At 49.4% G+C, this 14453-nt stretch overlaps 5 protein-coding genes across 5 annotated transcripts; 4 read left to right on the top strand and 1 right to left on the bottom strand.

Moving 5' to 3' along the window:
• Positions 1-16: 16 nt before the first annotated feature.
• MCYG_06094 (coatomer subunit alpha) lies at positions 17-4067 on the bottom strand (the record flags this gene model as incomplete). The annotated part of the gene is made up of 8 exons (XM_002846179.1): positions 17-271; positions 324-1414; positions 1471-2066; positions 2122-3088; positions 3138-3476; positions 3528-3847; positions 3909-3958; positions 4035-4067. The coding sequence occupies 8 exons, from the start codon at positions 4065-4067 to the stop codon at positions 17-19; spliced, it is 3651 nt and encodes a 1216-aa protein (XP_002846225.1).
• A 953-nt stretch (positions 4068-5020) lies between these two features.
• MCYG_06095 (conserved hypothetical protein) lies at positions 5021-6458 on the top strand (the record flags this gene model as incomplete). Its single annotated transcript, XM_002846180.1, has 3 exons — positions 5021-5943; positions 6027-6238; positions 6346-6458. The coding sequence occupies 3 exons, from the start codon at positions 5021-5023 to the stop codon at positions 6456-6458; spliced, it is 1248 nt and encodes a 415-aa protein (XP_002846226.1).
• Positions 6459-7134: 676 nt separating this feature from the next.
• Positions 7135-8838, top strand: MCYG_06096 (conserved hypothetical protein; the record flags this gene model as incomplete). Its single annotated transcript, XM_002846181.1, has 3 exons — positions 7135-7442; positions 7510-8690; positions 8750-8838. The coding sequence occupies 3 exons, from the start codon at positions 7135-7137 to the stop codon at positions 8836-8838; spliced, it is 1578 nt and encodes a 525-aa protein (XP_002846227.1).
• Positions 8839-10070: 1232 nt separating this feature from the next.
• On the top strand, positions 10071-11440 carry MCYG_06097 (conserved hypothetical protein; the record flags this gene model as incomplete). The annotated part of the gene is made up of 2 exons (XM_002846182.1): positions 10071-10136; positions 10277-11440. The coding sequence occupies 2 exons, from the start codon at positions 10071-10073 to the stop codon at positions 11438-11440; spliced, it is 1230 nt and encodes a 409-aa protein (XP_002846228.1).
• A 786-nt stretch (positions 11441-12226) lies between these two features.
• MCYG_06098 (conserved hypothetical protein) lies at positions 12227-14152 on the top strand (the record flags this gene model as incomplete). Its single annotated transcript, XM_002846183.1, has 2 exons — positions 12227-12342; positions 12400-14152. The coding sequence occupies 2 exons, from the start codon at positions 12227-12229 to the stop codon at positions 14150-14152; spliced, it is 1869 nt and encodes a 622-aa protein (XP_002846229.1).
• Between the last annotated feature and the right edge of the window lie 301 nt (positions 14153-14453).

Below are 14453 nucleotides of genomic sequence, written 5' to 3' on the forward strand. Positions count from 1 at the left end.
AAATAAAGAAGTCAATCTAGTGCTGTCCTGGAGCATATAGTCGCAAGCCACTCGCAGGAGCACCAACCGCCGCTACCTGACAGATCGTGCATACGGAGCCCTTGTGCTGCTCATGATATTTAGTTCCGGTGTACGGGCATGACACGCTTGGAGATCCACTATAGATCGGGGTATGCGAGGCAGCACAGATGTCAAATTCCGCAAATTGATCAAATTCGATTTCAATAGTATCCTGCGGGTTACGTTCACATTGAGCCTTTATTTTCTTTGCCTGTTTTAAAGTTAATAAAGATTAGGTTGACAGAGAGGAAAAGAAGATTTACCTGGTCAAGGAGTTTGGCCGAGCCACCGTTTGCGATCATCCTATTGGCAAAGCTGAGAGCAGAGGAAAAATTCTGGTTGGTGTAAGCAAATTTCATGGCGGCCATGAGGGCTAACTGCCTGTGAGCGACTTCAAGCTTTGGGATAGTGAAGTAGGCAGAAAGTTCGAGGCTCCTCTTTAGATTCTCAGGAGTATCAGTAGGCAAGGCTCGTCGTTCAAGCTCCATTGACATCGCCAGGATATACTCCCTTGCTGTTGAGATGATTTTCTTGGCTTCAGCTACATGTGTCTCTGATGACACGGTATTGACTAGAATTGAGTGTAGAATACGCTGGAATATGACAATCCCATCCTGAAGCTTGTTAGATCGCATGGCAGCGTATCCTTCCTGTAGATCCACGCTAGCAATGGTCTCGAGGCTCCGTGGGATAATTGGAAGAAGCCTGCGTGGATCGGTCTCGTCAACAGTGCGGCGGACGTAGTTTATTATCGGAGGAAGAGAAGGGGTTGCGGGAAGATAGGTTTTGCTGGCTTGATAAATTTCCAGAAAGCGAGGTTTCAAAGGTTCAAAGTTGATGGCACCAATTTGACGGTTCAGAAGCTGCATTGCTGTATCAAATGAACCAGCCGCAACGTGGTCAGCAGCCAGAGGCGAATTGCGAGACCATAGCTCAGCTTCACTGCTTGATGGGCCACCTTCCACATTCTCCGCACCGAGGAGATCAGTTTCTTCTTCAATCTGGATATCATCTCCCATGTCCCAACCGGCAACATCTTCCTCCTCTTGCTCATCGCCCAGGCCGGCTGCTGCACCATCCAGCTCCCGTTCTCCATCTTGGTCTTCAAAGCCATTGGCGTCTTCATTATCAGCCCCACCAACTTCACCAAGAAGTGCCTTCTCAAAAGAGGAATGAGAGGGAGCCTTTACTGGCCAGTTGGATTTGAAAGTTTGAACAATAACATTGGGGACTGGCTTTGGCTCGCCAAGTGATGGAAGGTTTATCTGTTCTTCCGAAAGACCACTAGTTTCGAGGATAGACTCGGCTTCCTCAGCATATCCATGTGTTTTGGCAGTAAGGTATGCCAATGGCACTAGTAACACCGACGTTAAAATAGATGTATTTAAATAGTAGAGAGGGTCCACTTACAAAGATCAATTTCCTTGAACATTTGGATCCTGGCTTCAATGTCATCGAGATAGAGTGCGTTCTGAAACTGGGACGTAAAATCACCTCGGTGCTGGGCAATCTTAGCCATACGAGAGAGTTTCTCTTGGTCACCTGTAGCAACGTAAAGGAAGGACAGTTTATCAAAGTTTCTTTGCCTTTGATATGTCATTTCAACAGTCTGATTGTTACCGTGAGCTAGGGCCTCAGTTCCGAGACGAGCCCAGAGCTTGGGGCGGTCAAGGGTTTTCGCCATTTCGATCGCGACGTCGATGTTGCCGCATTCTAAAGCAAGCTCAAATCTGGTTTGGGGATCTTGGACGAATTGCAGAGCAATCTCAGGGTAGCCTTTCTTTTGCAAGTATGAGATAATGCTTTGCCCAACAAGGCTGGAGGTCTTGATGATCTGAAGCATTTCCTCGTAATTTCGCTTTACTAAGGATAGCTTGAAACGGTATTCAGTTGGATCAATTGCGAGGACAGTTGGCTTAGCAGTCCTATCCAAGCAGTATACCTTTCTTGCTTTTACACGGACCAAGTAAAGAGTTTGGTCTAGAGTGCAGACGATACCATTATCCCTAGAGAAATTAGTACTTATATGAAAATAGTAGAAGTGGAACTCTGAGAGCTTACCCATTAAGAAGGGAGTACTTGACGTGGTTGAGGGTAGAGTAGAGGAGTACGCCGCTGTCGTCCCAGCAAGCGCTCTTGATTCGAATGGTCTCATGGAGAGTGCTGACATGCTCCAGGGTTTTTGTGGCAATCGTTACATTGTGCTTGCTCAATAGAGCAACATAAAGGCCGTCGTTGGACCATACCACGTACTTCACACCACTGACACTCAATTCCGCAAGTTGTTTCTTCTGTTGAATATCAAGTAGAACCACTGTAGTTGGTGTAAGAAGTAGAAGACAACTGGTTCCACCAAAGTGAATGTCCGTTGTGCCATGAGGGGCCTTGATCGTCTTAGTGGTAGAATTGCTCAGGTCTTTGATATCTATTTGTTGGTTGGACTGGGTGAAGACGGCGAATCTGTTACGGGCAACAAACACTGCGGAATTTCCATGCCCGCGTTTCACGTCTGTTGGCTCTACCGCACCGGTGGAGTCCCTGGGGATGTGAATAAGTTCGTAAGTGCCATTATCAGTAGGCGAGGTCACCAATATGGCTCGTTCAGCTGGGTTGTAGGATAAAGTTCTTGCAGGTACCCAAGGGCTTCCAAGCTTCTTGAGAGAGAGCATGGCTGGAGATTCGGTATTTTTCGTGAAGTCATAAGAGCGGAGGTGCTTGTCTTTTGTTATGTAGAAGACTTGGTTCTGGTATAGCGCAGAGGCCGGGCGCTCTCGCTCAAGTTTAAAAACCATGACGCCTGTGTCATGGCCTGCGGCAAAAAGATTGATCTCGGGGTGAGCCGCAATCATCCAAAAGCGGTCTGCATCTCGCTTGAAGGACTGTACAGCAGTCCTCTTATTTAAATCCCAAACGCGAATAGTCTTATCCTCTCCAGCGGAAAGTATCAAATCCTGATGTGGATGGAAGATACAAGCGGAAGCGTTCTGGAAATGTCCTCGGCAGGTGTCCACCTCCCATGCTTTCGTTTCTATAGCAAGTTAGTAGGACTCTCTCAACGTCAGGTTTAATTACCATACCACTCATCCTCCACAATTTTATAAGGCGATCGTCACCGGCAGAAACAATCAGGGGTAGTGTGGGATGGAATGCAACCCAATTAACACCACGATCGTGGCCTTCCAAAACAAATTTGACAACCGCATCAGTGTTTCCGAACATGTCTGCTTGAGCAGGGTTCGAGCGAGCCATCTGCTCTTCAAACGCCATAGTGCTGGAAGGAGCGGAGTGCTTTTTTCGAAGCCCCGAGATATCCCAAACACGCACTGTCTGATCTAGGGAGGCCGAGACGACTAGATCATCCTTGGGATGGAACTGTGCACACATTGTATAATGGTTGTGTCCGGTCATAGTGCAAACTGTCCTTCATGTAAGTGGTGTTTTATAAAATTGCTAGAAAGGGGACTCACTTAGAGACCGGTTTTGCCAGTTCCAGATACGAATGGTCTGGTCATCTGAACTGGAGATGATCCACGGAAGCTCATGATGAAAGAAGACCGTTCGAACATAATCTAAATGGCCATTAAGAGTAAATAGACACCGCCGGCTCTGCAACGACCAGACCTTAATCTTATAGTCATCACCTGCAGAGACAAACAATGGCTGAGTTTTGTGAAAATCGACGCCTCGAACGGGACCATCATGTTCTTCAAATCGATCAATCAAAGTTCCCATGCGGTAATCCCACAATTGGATAGTTGACGAGTGAAGAGCGACTAGAAGCCATGGCCTACTTGGATTAGTACATGGGTGACCGTACGTATGGTGGGCTGGCTATTCTCTATGCTGACCTCTTTGGGTGGAAAGCAAGGCCCTTTGCTCTGGATGACTTCGACTCAAACTGTGGCAACAATCGCAGAAATTAGTATTGAACAGCCAGGGAAACAAGTCTGACGTCGGGATGTTTTATATAGAACCTTTGTGAGCACGTTTGGCGAAGCGGACTGCATTGTTATCGCGGGGAATTGGCCTAAGCCGCAGCGGAGAGAAGAGGAGCTCTATGCGCCGACCAAAATGCTAAATGTTCAGTTGATTCAGAGCATCGATATATCCAGGTCGTAGAGCAGAAGCGGCAGGCAATGTTGTAGATGACAAGCTTGCCTTTTGCTCGCTTTTTTGCTTCTTCCGTACGTGGACACTTTGTGGTTTGAGGCGGACGCTGCTGAGGTAAGCACAAGCGAGTGGGCCCCTTTTGTCTCATTGGTTGCTTCGTCTCCTTTTGATTGAATAACAGAGACAGCAGGATGATTACAACCCGTATCTATCTATGTTAATATTACCAATATATGCTCTGGATAGGGTGGTTATCTATGATCTTTGATAGAGGTGTGCTCTTGAGAACTGATAGATAGGAGCCATTCTTTGGAGTCTCGTCCTTATTTTAAGTCTGGTGGCTTGACCGATATGAGTATACACAGACACGGCCCATGTTCTAACTATGGAGTACCACGACACGAACTCCTATACTATGTGTCTGGCCATTATGTGCCGGGATCTTCAAGGTAGTTATATGGTTTTGAACCTCCAAGCTTCCCTTGTTACCCATGGATGCTAACAACTTACAAGGCTTTCCACCAAACCACACGATGCTTCCTCTATAGATAATACCCCAGGCCTATACGCGTTACGATACCTACCTAGTGCCAATCTAATATATAGAAACTAGATTCTCACCCATAAACAAACGTGGAGTAGACTCCTAGTTCTTTGGCTGGAAATACGTATACGCTCCTCGTTCTGATCACGTGATATATGAAAAGGGCCAGACTATGACGTCAAAAAAGCTGTATCAAAATGCTACAGATAACCACTGGTGATGCAACACCTCCCCAAACTCGTTCAGCACGGTCTAATATATCCAATTGATTTGGATTATACATCGGATCTCAATTCATTACGCACAATGTCAACTCGCACCTCTACCCGACAAGCGGCTGCCAAGGCAAATGAAGCATTGCACCAAAATGCACAGCAGGGGAAGAAGAAATCAGCTGAACCTGGCCAGAAGCGGAAGGCTAATTCCAAGGAGGATATTCAAGAGCCTAAGCGAGAAAAGATGGTTAGAGATGAGGTTGAACACCCTGCAGCAAAAGAACAAGTAAGGCGAGAGGAGCCCGCAGCTCCCATCCTACAGAAGGAACCCGAAGCTGAACGGGCACAGGCCCATCATGCCTACGTGAAAGATGAAGAGGCGGAAACGTCTGGTGAGGCAAACCCTTCTGATGCTCCTGCAACTAGGGCGCCGCAGACTTCCACAACCAAGGAGTCAACAGAGCGGGAGACAGCTGTGCCACCCAACATTCTGGAAAAAGGCATCATATATTTCTTCTTCCGGGGAAAAGTGGGTGTTGAAGAGCCAGAAGGCCTCAATGAGGTTGCCCGTACCTTTATAGTTCTCCGTCCTCAACCGCATGACGCCGACCTAAGTGATGGGCTCGTTGGAGGTGAAAACTGCCGACTTCTCATGCTGCCCAAGAAAGCTGTTCCCACCTCAAGCAGCGAAAAATATATGGGTTTTGTTGAAAAAGCAGGGATCGACTTAAAGACGTTGAAGCAGTCGTTCTTGGGTAAAGAGTATGAGACTAAGACGAAAGGGACGCAGTTTTCGCCTACAGCGACCCCGTTGGCCGAAGGTGTTTATGCAATCACCTCAACCATGAGGACTTCACATCTGGCGTACATCCTCACCGTTCCAACAGAGGTATCCGAGGTTCAGAAAGATTTTGGCCTCAGCGATCGAGGTTCTTTCATTGTGGCCTCGAAGAATCCCAAGTATCCTGGCCCATCGAGTGCAAGGCTACCTAAGCCACCGGATTATCCACAGAGGTCAGTTATACTCTCTCAATCACTCCAGCAACTTATTAATAGAAATAGCTGACTCTTGTTGCCTTTTTTTATTGCTCCTTCAGTGTGATGGATGATTTCCGCGACCTTCGCTGGGTGCCACTTCAACCGAAGCTTATTGATTATCCCAATGCTCAGTTCATGATGCTAGGCGAAGCGCAAGGCCGCCTGGGGAAAGGGGGGAAGACTGAAGAAAAAGCACCAGGAGAGGAAAACGCGGGTGAGGAACTTGAGAACCTTGAACATGAAGACGAGATACGGGCCGGTTCGCTAGAAGGTAAGCTCACCCATACATTATATTTGCAGGGAGATGTAAACAAACCCTTCGGATTTTTTTAAGTCTTGGTCAGCAGCTGATTGATCAATTGGCGATAAACTAGACAGCGATAAAGTTTTCGAAGATCTGGGGCTCAGCGCGAAGCAGTTTCCACAAGTTCCAACCACATGGAGTGAATAAAGATTCACTCATGGCTATTAAGGGAATAATGACCGGTTAAGGTGATGGTTTGATGGCCGCCCTTGGTTCATACATACTGTCAAATGTAACTCTATAAAGAAATAAACAAAAAGCAATCATTACTCGAGCATTCTCTTGTTGAAAATCAGAGAAACATCGAATATGCAGGTGGTTGAAGAATGATCCATGCATCACGAAAGCATCTGCCTTTCAGCAAGACTCTTTTCTTTTCCCCATAATCCCCAGCAGGCTCTTTTCTTTTTTTTCTCACCCTAGCCCAATAGTACTTGTCGAGCATGGCACGACCTGCATCAAGGTATCCCCGGACCATACTGCATCTCTGCAAGGAGATATAATGGCTGAAAACGCCTTGGGGACGAAGGTTGGTCCCATCTTCGGCCGCTGACTCGCTAAATTCACATGTCGAATGCTTGTCTGCTTTGCCGCTGACATGCTCCCGCTGCTGAGGAGCCTTGCCACCCTGCGGAGCTGCAAGAGCCTGCAGCGACAAGGGTTATTATATCGGGCTGGGAAGAGATATCCATCGCATTGGTGGGTTGAGAGTTATCTCAATCTAGGAATTGTCCGAAGGCAGATGGAGGCGGCATAGGCCAATGTCTCTATATATGAGATGGCCACTCCCTCCTCGTCCACCGGGTATGTTTGGAGGGTCGAAGAAATTGCTTCAATCGATTCTAGTATAAAGCTCGATCATCATGGTCTCATCATTGATATACACACTGTGTGCTGTCTCTGGCCTGTTGGCTACTGTCAATGGCTTGCCAAAAAAGAGCCCCCGCACTGAGGCATCTTTGCCTATCGTGAAACAGACCCAGTGTGGCTCGCATACCTACCAGTACAACGGCCTAGTTGGCTATGGCACCGTACCGTCGAATGCGGTTGACAAGTACGGAGATACCCTCGGTGGATTCGGTAGCTCTATTGCTATTGAACGGGCGTCGTGGAAGAAGAATGCCGATGGCACTTATGAAGGTATTGCCTGGGCTGTACCTGACCGTGGCTGGTATGTTATTCCTATAACCCGAGCTTCGTCGGTCTGTTTCGTTTTTATACTAATGAGCCGGATACAGGAACACTCAGGGCACACTTAATGTGCAAAGCCGCATCCAGAAACTCAGTCTGAAGCTGACTCTGGCGCCCAATGCAACTGTCTCCAATCCATCAGGACCTAACTTTGAGGTTAAACTACTGGATACACTGCTTCTCACCGGCCCTGACGGCACCCCGCTGACTGGACTGGATGCCGACTTTTCAGGGAACATCTCCTATCCAGGCTTCCCCGGCATGCCAGTGGCTACCTACCCTGGTGATGGATTCGGGGGCAGCGGCACAGGGGGCCGTCGCATCTCGATGGATTCAGAGGGCATCGTGATTGGCAACGACGGCTCGTTCTGGATTTCGGATGAGTATGGCCCATATGTATACCAGTTCTCTCGGGAAGGCCGCATGCTACAGGCCATCCAGCCTCCGGAGGCGTACATCCCCCGACGGAACGGAAAGGTCAGCTTCAGTGCTGCCTCTCCTCCGATCTACGATCCCAACCGCACGACGGATCCAGAGGACCCAGAGACCGGACGCAACAACAACCAGGGCTTCGAGGGCCTTACCATCTCTCAGGACGGCAAGACCCTGTATGTCCTGATCCAGTCTGCCCTGAATAACGACGGTGGCCCGAAGAAGAGGAATAGAAAGCAAGCCCGCATGCTGGAGTACGATATCTCCGGCAGCAAGCCCAAGTACACTCACGAGTACGTGGTGACGCTTGCGACCTACGTCGACCCTCACGAGCAGGACCCCGACAAGGCGACTGTTGCAGCCTCCCAGTCGGAGATTCACTACATGCCGACGGGAGACTTCCTGATCCTGTCCCGCGACGGAGGTGCTGGTCGAGCCGCCGAATACACCGAGTCGGTCTACCGCCATGCAGACATCATCTCCAAGTCGAGCATGACGACCGATATCAAGTCGTCGAAGAACGACAAGGCGGATGGCTCCATCGCCTCGTCCACCGGCAAGCTGGACGACGGCATCAACCCGCTGACCTACTGTTCGTTTGTCGACTACAACCTCAACTCCGAGCTGGGCAAGTTCAAGCTCCACAACGGCGGCGCCCAAGATGAGCATCTATTGAACGAGAAGTGGGAGAGCCTTGCTCTTGTTCCTGTCGATCCGCAGCGGGAGTTCAGCGATAACGGCAAGAATGAGTACTTTTTGGTCACTTTTAGCGACAACGACTACATCACCCAGGACGGTGCGTCTCCCCCATATTACCTGCAAACCTCATATGCTCTACTAACATTTCAGCTGTAGGACACCTCAACTTTGGCAAATTCAAGTATGCCGACAAGTCTGGCTTCAACGTCGATACGCAGATTCTGGTCTTCCGTGTTACGCTCTAGACACTATAGTTATGGTACTACTGCATAGTTATATATGTAGAGATGATCCACCACAGATAGATAATATCTTGTCTTCGTTTCTTTTTTCTTTTTAATGCAAGGCTAGTGAGAAGACATGCCGGGAGGATTGGGGTGTATGGCGATTGGATCAGAGTGTCTCTTCTCAAAGAACTGTCTGCGTATGGATGTTCATGTCTCTCTTCTTCTCTTCTTACTCCGAACACTATACAGAGTATATATAAATATATATATCAAGGCTGTAACGAGAACCTCGAATAGGTGCCAAAGGCTCAGTCACTGTGGCGACGGGCAGTGGAGTTCTGGACTCTTGGATGCATCCTCGCTTGCTCTCTGGTCTTCTTCTCTCGTTGCTGGCTGGCTGCGTCTTGGTGGATGATAGTGCAAAGTTACATCCATGCCATGGTTGTGCGATAGTACGAGAGATGATAAAAGAGACGATGAGAGCAGAGAAGAAGAGAAGAAGAAGAGCGACTGTGGCTATCCGTGTTTGACTCCGCATGCAAGGCGCAGAAATGCGATTTCTGGGCAAAAAGAAGAAGAGCGCCACAGCGCATACATAGTACACAGTATGAAAGTTTTTATTCTCGCCGGACACATGTGAAGATGGAGAGATTATAACACGTATATAATTAGAATAGAATAATAATAGTAGTAGGATGTATCTGTATGCATATGTGTAGGCGAAGCGAGTCTCGACTTCGTCTCCCTCGGCATCTCGAACATCCAACATGGATTGTTTGTTGAGCTGATCACGCCGGCTCGTTCTTGTTCCCCTCTTCATCCTCTTCATCTTCATCTTCTTCGTCTTCGTCTTCTCCTCTTCTTCTCCTCTACGGGCTCTCCTGTACGACCTGTTCCAGCCTGTCAACCCGTCGAAGAGGCGGTCTCGGTGTCGCACCAGGTTTTGTCTCTCTCTTGCCGGCGCTTCGCTGAGATATTTATTTACTCCCGGAGATCCACGGCCACATTCACATACACACACTCTCACACATATATACACTATTTATATTTATATATACATACATATAAATATATATAACAAGGGAAGATCTGGAATATGCTTGCTCCATACTACAGACGCCCTTTATAGCCACAGCACCCGGCTGAGTGACCGCACCGCCGCTGTCCGGGGGCGCTGCACTCCTCACGGGCTTCCCGGGCACGGGAGACATAACTACCTCTAGTTATACTACCGCCTGGTGTCTGCAGGGATGGCTGAACCTGTCGAGCCTGTCATCAGCAACAGGATGGTAACAAGGCTCAGGAAGGCGGCCACGGTAGGAGTGGTAGCAAGGTTCGTTGCGTTCCATGGCTCTTCTCGTCCTCTCTCCCTCTCTCTCGCCCTCTCCCTCTCCCTCTCTCAACCTCACCGTGCTTTGAAAGCTTATATGGAGGCTGATACAATATTAGATCCCAGGATACATTTCCGCCATTCGACTACGACCATGATGACGTTGATGTCCACGCCGTCTCGTCTTCTACCTCATCCTGCTCGCATGGTATAACTGCCTCCTCATCCTCCCGCCTGGACTCGTCTCTCCCCCAGTACAAGACATATTACGGTGCACGCAAGCTCTCTCGTTGCTCAGACACTTCTTCCCCTGCCATGTCGTCGCTGGGTAGGATGGGTATCCCGCACAGGAAGCGCTCCGGCACGGTCGACCTGTCTGTTTCGCTCAGCGAGACAAACGGACTAGGGATATACAACAGCCTGAACGGTAGAGACCGCGGGAACGATGACCTCTCCGCTACCGGCTCTCTCGGTGGTTCTCGTCATCACCGCTCCACCAGCGGTGCCTCACAACTCTCCTTTGGAAGCCTTCCTCGCCCTGGTGGACAATACGTCCACCCCATGCGGCAGACTCCTCGCCCTTACACGCCACCGCTGGGCCACTCGAACCAGGTCTCCGCCGCGGCAAGCACCGACTCGCACCTGGAGGGCATACAGCGTGTCACAGATTTTGATGACCCCGTCCCCACCAGCCAGGAACTCTTTCCCGGATCTCCCTCCCCCAGCATATACAACGAACCTCGCACTTCCGTCCAGATTGAAAGCGAGACTACCACATACCCCAGCAAGACTCGTGCTTCTTCCTTTGGTCGTGTCTTCAACAACAGCCCCAGCCCACGAGACACTACCCCACTCTCTAGGAATTCTCTGGAATTCGGATTGCGGTCCAAGTCCCGTCGTCCCAGCGCCGTAGATCCAGCCGCTCGCGCCATAGCAGTCCAAGCGGCACGCCAGGCCTTTGCAGACAGAGAGGCCGCTAAAATCAGGAAACATGATGAACAGGCTTCCAAGGCCTATGATAAGGAGCAATGTCGACTCCGCCGGCTAGAACGTGAAAACTCGTATAATAGCCATTCGCCTCCACGACGTTCTATCTCCGACTTCACGTTACGGCCATCAAAACTTAGCGAGAAAGACAGCCGCAGCAAGAATTCGACTCCATCGTATACTGACGATACCATCAAGGTCTCCTGGAAGCCCAAGAGTCCAAAGAGTGCATGGGTCCTCTTCCTCACTTGGCTACGCACGAGGATATTCAAGATTGGAAGAAAGCTGAAGAAAGTGGGCTAGTACCAACTCTGTGCTTGCGATGCATGAACGATTTTTTTTTTTTAAAAAAAAAACGATTTGAAAGCTGGGTCTGCCGGACAGGCTTGGTCTAGAAACGATCTTGGTTTTCCATGTTTTCTCGTTCAGTTCTCGTTTCTACTTTTCGTGCCTGCCCTTGCTTGTTTTGCCTATTTCCTGGCCCAGAGCAACACCAGCGTTCAATTGCATCCCTCCTACCCCTCCCCCAAAGTTTTAAGAGGAGATGACTGCTTTTCTTCCCCTCACTCTATTCTTACCCCTTGATTTGCCCCATGCATGGGTGCAATCTGGCGATACCAGGAGTCCTGCTTTGTCCTTGCATTTTCGATTGTTTTTGCTGTGTTTATGTTGGTGTTCTGTTTTGTTCGCTTGACTACTAGCATCTATGGCGGGGTTTACTGGCGTTTACGCTCAAGAGGGCCTCCATGAAATGCTTCATACTTTCTGAGAATCAATTGAATCTTCCTGCTCCCGTATCTACTTCTCCCTTCATCCCTTTTCTATACAGTCGAAGTTGGTTTTCCCCCAAATAAATAAAAAGGGAAAAGAAACTTTGATGACATCATTGACATTACATAATATTCACGTGAGTTATTAGTTAATACGGCTACGGCGGGCGTGAAAGACCAAAGTTTTCGGCTACGGCGGACGACATCATAGCGAAGTGCAGCTCTTTTAATCTACAAGAAGGAAGGAAAAGAGAAATACGTTAAATACTAGAATATCAAGACAAGAGAGGGCGCGCTGCGCCGGCGTCGAGCCGCTAAGATGGTCTACGACTGGGAGGGCAAGAGAGATATCTGCTACAGGATGTATATCGAGGAGAAGAAGGCCCTGGAGGACATCATGGAATACATGCGTGTATTCCACCAGTTCTCTCCAAGGTGAGCTTTATATAATACGCTGGATCACAGGAGATAATATTCTGACGGCCTCAGTAGTAAGCGAGCATTCCAGACGCAGTTCAAGCGATGGGGTTTCCCGTCAAAGCAGAATCCTGCTTATAAAAATACCGAACTTGTTGCGCGGATCAAACAGCTGTGGGAGAGCAATACGACTCAGCGTGATATGATCCGCATTCTTAACGCAGAAGGGTTCGAGATTAAAGAGCGAGAGGTTATGAGGGTACGAGCGAAGTATAGGTGGTTATTACGGGTCCCCAATGGCATGAAATCTTCGGCTGCTAGCACAATATCTGTACCCACAGCTTCAGCTGCCGCAGCTTCCGCCTCGACTGCGCCGGACGAGGAACTGCAGCATCCGGAGAATGGATTGCTGGAACTTCAGAGAGACACATACGACGGGGGCAAAGGAACACAAGCGGGAGCTGCCACTGAAGCTGATGTGGATGCAAGTGTTAGCAACGGCGCCAGTGCCTCTTCTGATATACCGGAGGATATTGCTGCAAGACGCAAGGAGAGGATGGAGAGGTTGAAGGTAGAGAGTGAGGAGCGATGGGCGACCAAGAGACGCCGACGACGGACTCGCGAATGGGCTGGATTACCGCCAGATCCCCCTGGGCCTCCCCGTTTCCCATCGGAAACCACGATCGACCAGAGCAAGAAGTATCTGTGTCTGGATAACGATAGTTACCGGGAATTACGGGACAGCTTCCAACGGATATGTGAGGAAGCGGGGTTCATAAAGAAGACCATTGCCGGGCCTGAGAAATGGCAGATGGCGAAGGATCGACTTATCAATGAATCTACGCACCTCCAGGCGGTGTTCTGGGGAGAGCCAGTTCTTCTTGATGCAAAAGCCTTAGCGCTTGACGTCGTCTGTACTGATGTCACGAAACGGATGCGTACCCTCGAACGACGGATGACGATTGCAGAAGCCAAAAACGCTCTTGGAATAAACCCCGAGGAAAGCAGGCAAGTCCGGAACGCGTTCTATGATACGCTCAAAGCCAGCCATGTTACAAGTAAGCTTGAGGCTGGCGATGAGCAATGGGGGGAACTAAAGGATCGATGGATCAGGGAATCTGAACTACTTCAGCATATCCTAAACTCTCCTGGCACCGACGCCGAACACGCTACGAGACTCAAAGCCATCGAGGTTCTCTGCCGCGATGTAATGAAGAGACTCCGTGACGACCAGGCCAAGCGTGATCCCTCTCGAAAGAGAACGCATCCAGGAGCCAACCTGCCAAAGCAATCAAGCAGGGAGCCGACAGCCTCAGCACCAAGGTCTCCTCCCATCCCAAACCGCATCAGCACCCTCGCGTCTGAAGCCTTGGCGAGTGCTCCCAATGTTGCAGGTGAGATGGTGGACATCCAGATAGACCCGTCTCTGCTTCAAGCCGCAAACGACCCTTCTTTCCGGCCTGACTCGACCCATCCTCATCCGCCCGACAGTTCACATACTCTCAGCTATGTTGACCCTGTCCTTCACGCTCCCGTCAACCCAACGCCCCTATACTTCCACATACATCCTCAGTCGGCTCCGCGGTGTCTCGAAGACCCTGATCCGTGGATTGACAAGCTCTCTGTTCCGTCCGTAGCGGGCCTGCGCAACACTATCATGTCCAGAGTCAAGAATGCGCAAGAGATTGTGAGAATTGAAGGCATCGACACAGCAGACCGTGGCCACGGCCAGCATCAATCGGTAGTTATTAGTGATGACAGCGAGCTCGATGCGTATCTCCAGCGCATGAAGGGGCTTGAGGCAACCTTTGTCGTGCTGCTGCGTTAATCGTCTTGTAACCTCTTCCTGTAGTTCTCTATCTCTTCATCTTTACTCCGTCTCTCCACCTCTTCCCGTTTCCACTCCATGACTTGGGCGGGAACAACGTGATCTCGGCAACTCTCACCTGCTCCTTTTTTTTTTTTTCGCGGGGCAAAAAGTATTAACTAAAACATCGAGAGGTTGAAATGTTTACTTCTATACAACGAGACAACACAAAACCAACCGCACTCAAAACGTCCATCTTGAAAGACGTTCAACCTATTAGTATAACTCTTCACTGCAAAAACGACACTCACTCTTCCAGCCG

Source organism: Microsporum canis, genomic scaffold (genome assembly GCF_000151145.1).
Source record: "Microsporum canis CBS 113480 supercont1.5 genomic scaffold, whole genome shotgun sequence".
NCBI lineage: Eukaryota > Fungi > Ascomycota > Eurotiomycetes > Onygenales > Arthrodermataceae > Microsporum > Microsporum canis.